Raw genomic sequence first — 13,129 nt, forward strand, 5'->3', positions numbered from 1 at the left:
TTTTTTTCAATTGGGGCAATAGGGATGACAGAGAAAATGTTGGAGTGAGAGAGATGAAAGAGAAAGGATTGAGAGGGATGAGAGAGGTGAGTAAGGGTTTGGGGGTTTCTTTTTTTTTTTTTGTTTTGAGAATAAAAATATCATTGACCTTAAAACTTAGAATCCATGATAAATGAGAGTATTTTTGTCTACTATAATCCGGTACACATTATTAAAACGTACCAACCAACTGAAAAACAGAAATACGCGTGTTAACAAACTCATATATATATATATATATATATATATATATATATATATATATATATATATATATATATATATATATATTATAGATGATGTTATTAAATTCTTTTAATATTTAATTAATTAGATAAGCTTTATCTGACTTCTAATTTTAAGATTTCAACTAACTTAAATGTATTCTTAGGTAATCCATGACCTAGTTTTGAGTTTTTCTTAACAATATTTAGTGTTTTATTCGGCATTCGAGTTCCAAAGTGTGTACAATCAATACTCGTAAATTCAAAATTTATTAATTAAAGTATGATATTCAAACAAAATAAGGAATTTTTAAAAAACTTCCTTTTATAAAGCTATCGTCAAACATCTTATGCCTTTTCAATATCATCAGCTTTTTATAGGTTTTAAACTTTTGATACTATCATCATTTATGTTCAAATTTCTGTTAATCTACAGCTAGAGTTGAAAAAATTGTATGAAAATATTTATAAATTGTCAAAACATATTATAAAAAATTTAGTTTTTGTCAAAAAAAAAATACATAAATTTATTTTATTAAATATTTATTGATATACATTTATTAAGTGATTCTCAACATAATTTCTAGATTTTTTATTTTGCTTCAACTTGAGTATTTTTTTATTTTTTAGTTTCATTTATCAACATGTCATTAAATTGAAAGGTTATTAGTCTCATTTCATGACTAGATAGCAAAAGTAAACCTAATTTAATTTAAAAAGGTGTGTTAGTAGAAGTATTATCACATGAATGTCAAAGCCGCTTAGGAGTGATGGGAGAGATGTGGGCCCGAATTTACACACTTTTCCCATTCCAAAAGCCTAATGGTGGAATGTTAAAATGCGTTCATACATGAGTTACTTTCATTTATAAAGTTTTCAAAGGTTAGGTTGAGTTTAAAAAATAAAAGAAAAAATATAACTTTTTTTTTCAAAATATGGATTATATGGAATCTCAAACTTAATTTGTGGGTTAAATAAATTTAAAATGGGGTGGAAATGGATGAATGAATTAATCTATCAATAAAAACTTTTTATAATTTTTTATTATAATTATTTACTAGTTTGAATTGTGTAAATTTGATACTTAAATTTTTTTAAAACTAAAATGTTTTAATAATTTTTGTGGTTAATTTGTTATTCTGTGAATCATATACGTTAATATTTTTATTTTTGTTTAAAACTTTATTATATCACTTCTTGTTGTAATTAATATTCAATAAAATATGTACACATACTTATTACTATAAACATATAAATGGAGTTTGTCGAATTGACCCTAATTGTGTGGTAATAAATATCCTAGATAAATTACAAGAATAAAATATGGAAGTGAAATCTCTCTTGAATCTCATTAGATTTCAAATTTCTAATTTAGTAAAAAAAAATAGTCAAGTTGACTTCGTTTATCTTATTATTAACACATGTAAGGAGAATTGTCTTACTTTAATATTTTATTTATTATTAGAATTAAAATTAATATTTAACTCATAAAATTATAAGATTTTTATGACTTTTTATGTTATTTTTATTCAGATTTTGTATCATTGTGACATAGTAAATTGAAGAAGTAATAAGAATGAAAAAGGAATTATTATAAATATATAAAAAATAATAATAAAATTGTGTGGATAGTTATATTGCTGCTAACTTATTATTTTTTTAATGAATTATTTAAATAAAATTTAAAAAAAATTAAAAAATTTCATAAACCTTAAAATTTATATGTTGTTTCTTATAATTGTAAAAGTTTAGAAAATCGTGTTTTAAAACTATCATATTTAAAATGTTAAGACTTAATTATTTTAATAATAAAAATTTAAAGTATAAATATAATTTTTATAAACAAGTTTTATTATTTTAAATCACATAATTTTCTTTTTAAATTCTTTTCTCCAGAGCTCAATCTTTTTCAATAGAGTTTTTAATCCCTTTTCATCTGTTTGAATATCAAAGTTTGTTAGAGTAATCCTTAAAACAAGTTCTTCACCTTTATATGATTGGTTTCTCAAATAAAGTAAGTTGACTTTCTGCTTCTTTTCTTAGTCTATGCGTTTTTTTTTTGTAAGTGGATTACTTTTGGTTTGCATGTGGGGTCTGAGTCTTCTATAATGCTGATTAGTTATCCTAATGGTGTATTTTGATCATGTTTCTGTTGTTGATAAGAATAAAAAGGGTATGTACTTTGACATTGAAAGTAATTTTTGAACCAAGCACTAAGTCAGGAATACCAATTTAATCATATGAACAGGCCCCTAGTTCTCCTAATCACAATGTTGAGTTTGTTGTTTTCTAGTATGACGTTGAGTAGTATTGTTGTACCGTTGAGCACAAGTTTGCTTGTCCAAGTTTGGAAGAATTTTTGCTCTAGATCGTTGAACATCCATTTTCATCATTGAGCGACCATTTTTGCAAATGCTTTGACGCTGAGTGATTTGAGTGCCAATTTTCACTTAGGTATGAAACAATTTAATTTCAAGTCACTAAGTGGTAGAATAGTTTCGCTAAGCGAGAAATTTTGCAAGAAGAAAGCAAGGCATTTTGTGAGAAGAATGATGTTGAGCATCAGGATTGACGCTAAGCATCACCTTTTGTGAAAGGTTTGGTGATGAGTGCCAAGACTGTACCTGAGCACTCTCTTTTGTGAGAGGTATTGCGTTAAGCGCCACCTCTGAGCGGTAGTGTGTATGTTGTGTTTTCTTATATCGTGACTTGTGCGAGATTGATTTATTTTGGTGCTTTGCATGTTTAAGATGTATGATGTTGTTTTTGTTAATGGAGAATATGATTTCGAATGTTGTGAGAGAATTTCAAGGAGAAATTTTGTGATGTGATAAGGTTTAGTGTATGCATTGACATATGAGAATTGTAAGGCCCCTTCAAGGGGTCACAATTTATTACAAAAGATCGATAAATTTCAAGGCTTTCTTATAGCGTGGAAACGTATTTTCAAAAACCTTAATATTTAAAACTTGCATAACATAATAATTCCAAAACACTTGTTCAATTGTTTTATTTAAAACAATAAAAATAACGAAGGAAATAGAATAACTCCAATTACATTGTCTTAAAAATTCAATTGCAATAGCTTTACATAAAAATCTCAAGTCTATCTCCCGTCATCTCTCGGATCTATCATGCTTCAACATCATCTACAAGATCGTTTGCTCACGTATAATACATTATACGATCATCATCGATAATTTCATTCACAAACTCACAAATACAAAGATGTATGGGTAAGCTATCGATAAAAAAAATCATAATAATAAGATATAAACACATTGATTATATCAACCACAACTACCACNCCATACCCAATAGTAATAACAACAAGATTCTTAATCCTCTAACATAACAATTCAATCACAGTAAGTTACTCAATCCTCGAACCTCGATCCTTGATTCTCGANCCTNGATCCTTGATCATCACACACCTATACCTCNCATTCACCAATACCTATGTTNTCTACACCACATAATACCATTACTATCAANGTAGTATTCCTTGGAACATCATCGTCATTACGGTCATTAACGCATGTACCTCCATCACGACTCACTCCATCTTGATCACCACCACCATGAATATCCCTGTCATGAACAAACCATGTACATCACTGAACCATAAAAACCACAATGGAAAGAGCCAGTTCCACTCTTGTACCCTACCTCACCGACTGCAATTGCGCCTATAGCCCAATTTGTAGATTCCCCATATAGATACGCTCGACTAGTCCTACAATCCAGCTAAAGAACATGTAATCCTGCAACACAAGGACAAGGAAGACACATTCACCCCCACACAAGGAAGGTTTAATACCTAAACAACCCTTCCAATGTACACAAGGCAAAAAGAAACACATATTCGCAGATAGCACCGGGATTTACCAGGTATAACAAGTAGACTTATCCTCCACTATCATGCTCACCAATCACAAACTCAAGTACATTCCAATACTCACTCATGCTCCAAACTCAACCTCAAGTCAATCCTGACCCTAAATATAACCACTAATCTCATCCTCTGATTATCATCACGTTCTACAACTTCTCAATCTTGGTCAATGTCCATTCTTAATCAAAACACTTTTTTCCAGTAAAAATGCATCGGGATAATAGATTACTTCTGAAACGATTCATATTACAAAAAAACATATTGTGATAATCGACTATGACTTAGATAAATAATTATCTCAGTAAAAATTTCCCAGAAACATCACATATGAAGGGATAATCGATTATCCCCATATAATCGATTATTCTCGCAACCATACTCAACATCGACGTGCAGATAATCGATTATAACTAATGATAATCGATTATTGTCGAAATGAAACACATCCTGGACAAAATTCAAATATTCAAAACTCACACACATCAGCCCTAGTTCACGTGAAAACATACTTAACACATCATACATGCATTCAAACATCACATATCCTTGTAAACATGCCTGAACACATACAATACATCACTTGAATCATCCAAATCCAATCATTGACATATTATACCCCAATAAAACCCAATTATAATGCATATGATTGTTAGCACACCCTTACCACATATATTTGCATGGAAAATCCCCAAGCATCATAACTTTGTTCACCCTTAGCATCAAACCCTCTATTGGGACAACCTAACAAATCATACATAATACATTCATAGAGAAAATCCAATGCAAATATTACATAAACCCTATGCCCATGCATCAACAAACTTTTTGCTAACAATAACCACATATAATCACATAACCATGTATGCATACATTAAAAAAAGGATTATCAATCAATATAATCAAGAACATATAACATACAACAACAAACAAACAAAGGTAAGCTTCCTCATACCTTGGCCAATCCTAAGGCTTTATCTACAACTCCAAAATACCACCAATCTTCCCTTTGCTTTAAAGGTTTCTGCCAGCTCTTTCTCTTTTCTCCCAAAACGCCATTCTCCTTTCTTTCTCTATTTTCTCTCTTTGATTTTAGAGTTTCTAGGGTTTCTAAAACACACACTACCACCCATCTATCTATATTTTAATATTTATAAAACAACTTAACTCTATCTTTAATATATCCTTATTTATAATAATATATTTTTAAAACCAAATCTATCTAAATCTTTAATTTCATTCTATCTCACGTTCCCTTCTCTAACCTTTTTTTATTTAATTCAAACTCTTTTACTTCCCACACATCCCTTATTTTATTTCTAACCAATTAAATAAAGGAAAAAGACCATTTTGTCCTTGGTCCAAAATACAAACTAAAACTCTGGTTTTAGTCCCTCTTTCAAACTAAGATACAATTTAATCCTTCAACTTTAGAAAACTCTGGTTTTAGTCCTTTTTACGAAATCTTTTTAACTTTATTTGCTTGTTCAAGCACGTTTGATTATAGCATTTGGATTCTTTACACTGTTTGAGACATTTTTGCTTTAATGTTAACTGAGAAACGTGTTTGAAATAACAAATAAAATTAAAAACATTTGGTAAAAATGACTAAAACCGGAGTTTTCTAAAGTTAAAGGACTAAATTGTACCTTATTTTAAAAGAGGGATTAAAACCAAAATTACCCCAAAATATAGGGACTAAAAACATATTTAACCCTAAAATAAAATATAGCTTTTGAACGAGTGAACTCCACTACGTGAGTGAGAAATAAAAGTGCACACTTTTACAAATTTGGACTTGCAATTTTGACAAAAATAATGACTTAAATAGTTATTAATTTATTCTCCATGGTAAATTTGTATACGGGATTAAAATTCTATTCTTTTTTTTTCCTTCATACAGTTTATTAATATAAATGACATATCAATACCAGAATGTAATTTACACGTGTAACTTTTTTTAATCTTAAACTTCTACGTTTGCTAAAAGTTCTTAATAAGGTTTTTTATTTGTGGTTTTCATAAAATTTATATTTTTGTTATCCTTACAGCTATTTATTGATATTTTTTTAAGTAATAAATAAATATATGATGTAATTCATAAAACTTTTTGTTATTTCTGACCAAAAAATGATAAATAAATATATGATGTACACAAATGTTATTTCCAACGCTAGAGTTTTCTATACACATTTCTTTTAGTGTTTTCTATTAAACAATGGAAAAAAAAAAACTGGAAAAATTAACATGTATAGAAAATATTTCAAGATTTTTCATTTTAGTCGGATTTTATCGTTAAATAAAAAAATTATGCAAACTTTAATGAAAAGGAAGCGATGTTTACCTATCATTGATTAACTCTTTTTAAAAAAAAATTATTTTAAAACAAATACATATAAAAATTATAATATGAGTATTTATTTAAAATAATTGAATTAATTATAAATATAAAACATCTACACTTAAAAACTAAATTAATACTAAAAAAAATTGAAAAAGATAGCAATCATCATTTTAAAAAAAATTGTCACAAATTGAAAAAGAATATCACTTACAAATATAAAAGTCAAATAATTAAGAATATTATAATATCTATACTTGTTAAATAAAATTAAATAATTGAGATAATTACACATGTTTAAATATTTAAATTAATACAAAATATTAAAAACATAATTTAAATAATTAAAATAAAAGATATAAAGAAATAAAAGATCCTTACAAATGAATCAAAACATGTGCTTAAAAACAAAATTACTAATCAATTCTTAGTGATTTCTTATTACAACTTAGAAACGAGAATGAGACAGAAAGAGGTCATGATAGTGAGAAATTGGTTTCAAAATAGAAAAATCTTGTTTTAACATCTTTTATTTTAATAATTTTTTTACAATCTTGTGAATAATTTATTCAAATAAACAAACCAATAAAATAAAATAGTAATAGATAATTTATGGTAAACAAAAAGTTGTTAAAAGAAATGGTTAACATATCATATTCATTCAAAATAATCGATTTCTTAAATTTGGAAGATTTAGTTAACTTCGTAAATTAATTCAAAAATGGGTTATTTCAGTAATTACAAATAAAAGAAACTGAAAACACTCAGGAATAAACAAGATCACCTATAGATTTCTAATTAGCAAAATGTCAGTCAACTAGTAATCGGTCATGAATGGCTTGTAAACTTTAAGATCATCAAGAACTCCAGCAATGGAACCTACTGCAGCTACCATTGCCAAGACGAAGCATGCAGCACTAAGCATCTGCAGGCCTATCCATTTTGTGCTCCATTTTCGTATTTTAGTTTGAACTATATACATCTCCACTGGGAAATACACGGTCAGTGACCAATATGCAATGGCACCAATAAGCCCCACAATGTCAGTGAAGAATGGTAGCAACATTGCTATGACAGTGCAGCAGATCACCAAAATTGTCCTCCAAACCAATCTGAAAAGGTTGAGCTTGAAGGGTTTGCAACCAGGGATTCGTACTTCAAACTCCTTCGTTATAAAATCACTGTCTGGGAATTTTTGTGCTGCCACTTTTTCAATAAATCGGAACAGCGGCTGGCAGTCAACTTGGTATGCACTAACAAGGTGGACAACAATGGCAACATTGGCTATGTCGAGGAGCCAATATGGGTTATAGAAGCCAAAACCAGTTAGCAGGTTTCCAGGGCTTGAATCTCCAAAAGCTGCATAGCCAAAACCACCACATAGCAGATAGAAAATGCTTGTCACCAATACACTCACTAAAGTAGCCTTCGACATTGTCTTTGACTCTTCAGGAGGTGATTTGATCGTGTCCTGTTTCATACCAACCCCTGTTTTAGTTTATACTTCAACTTCTAATACTCACATTTAGAATCATACAGATTCTTGATGTAAAATTTCAATTCTGATTAGAAAAAGCATACAAATAAGACCTATGAAACTATCTTTCAAACAATGAAGTTGATATGAATGTAGATGTACCTGAATTTCTATAAGGATCATTGAGTAAGAGTAGGCAAAGGCTATGTTACCGAGAGCTTGGAAGGTCCTCCATATTTTTTGGGTTTCTGAGACAACACCAATACTTACACCAGTTAAGCTTCCTTTAACCATTCGGTTTCCTGTTACAAGCACAATTCAAGTCAATATGATCAATCCTCAACTCACAATGATATAATAAATGACAATTCTCTAGAACATAACATGCTAGAACCATACCTATAACTTTAGCAATTCCAAGACCAAGTCCAATTGCAGAGTATGTGAAAGACATGACAGCAGCCACGATAGAGAGCCACCAGAACTGGTCGAAATCTGGAATTTGGGATAATACAATTTCAGCAATTCCAAATGAAATCATATACACACTGCTGTTCATTTTGCATGAATCTTTTCCTCCGCTATTGTGATAACAATTAGACCTTTTAACGGCCCTGTTTCATGAACAACCCAAAACACCAATTAGCACATTTGTTTTTACACTTTGATCCACACAACAACGCTTGCATCTTTCAAAACTCACATCATGCTTATGGAAGCTGCAATGGTGTACCCGATTGCCACTCCGAAAAGGTTCGCATACTGAACGCATCCACAGAAGTTTGCATTCATACGACCTTCAAAATCCAAGAATATTTTTCTTTAGTAAAAACATGAATAAGAAAGTCGAGTCCTTGCTGTCAACTTTGATACAAGCTAGTACCTTTTTCCGGAAATATTATGAAAAGACATTACAAATTTAGCATAATTGAGTTGAGTAGCATGCATACCTAGGTGGGATCTAACAGCGTGCATGTAAGTGTAGTTTCTATTGCCGGTGATTGGGTCTCCAGTACGGTAACAAGCAGCCAGAAGACCGGAGGTGTAATAGGTTACCACAGAGAACAGAATCAATGAAGAAGGAGCAGCAATCCAACCAAGCTGAGCAATAGCCCATGCCATAGACAGCACTCCAGACCCAATAACAGCTGTTATTATATGAGCACTTGCAGTCCACATAGTTCCTTTATTATGAAGCTCAAAGTGAGTGAGTTTGAAATGACTACTTACCAATAACCAACACAAATACTTGGACTTTTGAGGATATTTGATTACCAGTTCTTTTGACATGGCCATCATCATCAAAGTTTTGAGTGCCATTGGAGGCTTCAGGTACCTCTCCATAAATTCTGCTTACACCTTGTTCCAACATCTTGTTTTGAGAGAGAGAGAGAGAGAGAGAGAGAGAGAGACACCAACCCAAATTTAGTTTTAGAGTATATATGCAGCCTTCGTTCTCTCCGTCTTGAGGGTTGTGTTTTGGTATGTTGGCGTTTGATTGAAAGTGGTTTACCACGGGGTCATGCACCACAAGAGAAAGAAAAAAAAAATATTAATTCTCTAACCGAACACAATACCCCCCAAGGAGGAAGATCTCTCTCTGTTTTTTTTGTTTTTTCTTAATTGACTACCAATTAACTTGCAGGTTAGTTTTTTCTATGATTCTTTTGTCTTTTACAGACTCTCAAAATCTTTATTTATATTAAAGGATGAAAGTGTATGTTCTCAAAAATCAACCAAATAATTCCAATACTTTGAAATAAATCATTTTCTTAAATCCCATGCATATAAAATGCTTTCTATAACTACATAGTATATTTCAAACTTTACTAAGTTTTGTGCGATAAAATGTCAGTGGAACCTACTGTTGGAACTAATTTTGATACAAATATTTAGAGTCATACAAGAAGTTATTTATGAATATTTTGTATAAAGTGGTACAGTTATTTTGAACTTCTTAAGCAAGATTTGAATTTAAAAATTTGTAAATAAAATGAACTAATCAAATGACAAGGTCTTATTAAAATAGGTGGGAACAGTGCAATAAAATTTGGTATTATATATAGGAAAAATACTTCTCAATAATTTAGCTTTGTTTGATGAGAAAATATTTAGAGACATGGTTTGATACATGTACAATTGTTATTCCTTTGAAAAATTTAATATTTTTAGCTATGGAATAATTTTATCATTAATCGGTAGCTTAAAAAGCAACTTATATTTAATTAGAAAGTAAAAACCAAGCATAGCTTGGCTGATTAGCAAGTTACAGCGCTTCATGTATTGTTGTCGCCGAGCATATCATCGCGGTCTAGACACTCACGGCAACAACATTCACATCCTCGTTTTTCTCAGGAATCAGATTAAGGACTTCTCTGCACATGCTTCGATTGTCAGCGACCTTAACTTTGACACAGAGTGTAAACATATTATAAGCTCATAAGAACCAGAGTTAGATCATCGCTCACAACTTGATACTGGGTCGTTTGGATTCTCTACACTTCGGTCGTTGTTGGTCTCTGGCTTTAAGAGGAATGTTAATGGATTCAATAGAGATTCATTCGTGAATGTCAAGTTGCAGAATCTTATGAGGTTCATTGCTGGTCTCTGGCTGTTTATGTTGTTTTTAGTATGATATATGTGTTGGGTCTACAAAGGAGGTTTATCCTAGAGACACTAACTTCAATAATATTGGAGTCCAACTATATAAAGAATTGATAATATTTTTTTTCCAAAAACTTTAAGATAATAGGTTAATTGGTCTTTCATTTTTATATAATGTTCTACTTTCTTATTTTTATCTAATGTGAGACTTAGACTCACACTTGGATTCCAAAAATATAGTTAAGTTGCTAAATATTGTTTATTATATTTTAAAACCTATTCAGTATGTTCTAATGGCATCGCGACATGCGTGGCGATATGTGTGGTTTGTGCTTTTATTCCAGTTAAGAAGGAAGAGAATGATAACTTTGTTGTAAAATACTGTTCACACTAGTGCAGAATGGACTTTAGACGTCAATTATTTTGGGTTTTTAACGTCACCTAACGAACTAACGTCTTTACGGGTGATGTTAATGGGACGGATTTCTGCAGGTGCGAAATCGCTATAGACGTCGATTTAGGCCAAAGGTCGACGTCTATAAAGACGTCAGACATTACACTAACCAACGTCTAAGGGCACCCTAGACGTCGGTTCATTGACACGTTCGACGTCTATAAAGTCGTCAAACATTACATTACCCGACGTCTATGGACACTATAGACGTCGGTCATTACATGAACTGACGTCTATGAAGTGTTACGTTTTGATGCGTTTTTTCTCGTGTCTTTGGGTAGGGTAGTATTGCTAGTTTCCTCGTAAGAAAAAATTATGTCTTTTAGATTTCTCATGGCATTTCAACCTAAAGACGAACTAGGGTCGTTGCCTAGGTCCACTCTGACCGTCAATGAAAAAGAATACGATGATAATACGGTGACACTGTATTCTCATCGTTTTCTTTTTCCTTGGCAGTGGGAATGGATCTATGCAATGACCCAGGTTCATCTTCGGGTTGGAATGCCATGAGAGATAAAAAAAATATAAGTTTTTCTTAGGAGGAAACTAGCAAAGGGAGAACGTGCAATACGCTACCCAAAGACACAAGAAAAAACCGCACCAAAACACAACGAAAACACATTTTAGTCGGTTCAAATAAAAGATAATACATCAAAGATTACTTTAATCGGATTAAAAGCAAGTTTAACCATATCAAAAGAGATTAAACGCACTTGTAAAATCAATAGAACGGAGAGAAAAGCTAAGGAAGATGATGAAGTGCGCGAAACTGCTGGTTCGCAATTATTGTTTTAACAAGAAATCAGGTGTTGGTTACACACGAGCCCAACGTCTATAATGGAAAAGACGTCGGTGACCTCACTAATATGACGTCTTTATGATTTAAAAATTAATATTCGCGAGGCTTATAGACGTCGACTACTAAGGCCACTAACGTCTATATACGATTATAGACGTCAGTGTGGAGGCATCCGACGTCTATATGTCGGAAAGTAATGACTTTTCACCTGCTTGGCAGACCTATAGACGTCGGGTATCTCCTAACAAACGTCTATAGGTCTGATAGGTAGGTGAATAGTCATTAATGTCAGCCATATAGACGTCAGTTTGGCGGGATTCAACGTCTACAAGACAGAAAAAAGTGACTATTCACCAACCCGGCAGACATATAGACGTCGGGGTTGTCCTACTGACGTTTATATGTCTGACGGGTAGGTGAATAACCATTAATTTCCGCCATATAGACGTCGGGGCCCCTCCTAACTGACGTCTATATGTCTGAAAGAAATGACTTTTCACCCACCTGTCAGACATATAGATGTCAGTTAGGAGGGGCCCCGACGTCTAAAATACTATAGACGTCGAAGAACCTCCTAACTGACGTCTATATGGCCAACTTATTTACGAAAATGTCACCGGTCATCAATATACGTCGAGCTTACCCCTAACCGACGTCTAAGAGGTAACGTTAATCAACATTTTTACACTAGTGTCATGAATTCTTCGTTTTCAGACATAGTGATATAAATTGTTATTTCATGAGAAAAAAATGGAGTTTGGAGAAATCACCGCTAGATTTGTCAACTCCAGTGAAGAGTTGATTGACATATTCACTAAGTTACATGATTTTAGTTCAATGTCTCTCTAACAAAGATGAATTTAATCCGTTGGAATGTAATAACTTTCTCACTTTCTGTCCCCCGCATTCTGGTCTTATATTTTTGCATTTTTTTTGTTTAAATTACTTGTGTACTCCTTTCTAACAAGTAGACCTGTCAAATAAGCCCTTATAATAGGCCCTGGCCCTATCCCATTTGGGTTGGGGCCAAAAAAGCCCCTAGGGTCAAAAAAGCCCTTTATTAAAAAAAGTCCCCAGGGCTAAAAAGCCCCAAAGCCCTGTGGGTTAGGGCTAGTCCATGGGCTTTCTTTTTTACAAAAAAAAATTAAATATCCAACAATAAATTGCATTTTTGTAGAGAAAAGGAACATTTATGTTAAGTGTTATAACTTGGAAAATACATGTAAGCATACATGTAAGCATCTTTCTTTTACTTTAATAAATATTTTTACATAATTATTAATTAGAAAATAATAAATA

The 13,129-nt window shown here is 31.7% G+C and overlaps 1 protein-coding gene across 1 annotated transcript; it reads right to left on the reverse strand.

The window, feature by feature from the left end:
- Window positions 1-7,313: 7,313 nt before the first annotated feature.
- LOC106763646 (amino acid permease 3-like) lies at window positions 7,314-9,345 on the reverse strand. The gene is made up of 6 exons (XM_014647812.1): window positions 9,249-9,345; window positions 8,924-9,157; window positions 8,677-8,770; window positions 8,373-8,587; window positions 8,136-8,275; window positions 7,314-7,967 (listed from the first exon to the last, which is right to left on the reverse strand). Exons 1-6 carry the CDS (start codon window positions 9,343-9,345, stop codon window positions 7,314-7,316), a joined length of 1,434 nt encoding a protein of 477 aa, XP_014503298.1.
- Window positions 9,346-13,129: the final 3,784 nt, after the last annotated feature.

The sequence above is a fragment of the Vigna radiata genome, chromosome 6 (genome assembly GCF_000741045.1).
Source record: "Vigna radiata var. radiata cultivar VC1973A chromosome 6, Vradiata_ver6, whole genome shotgun sequence".
Taxonomy (NCBI): domain Eukaryota; kingdom Viridiplantae; phylum Streptophyta; class Magnoliopsida; order Fabales; family Fabaceae; genus Vigna; species Vigna radiata.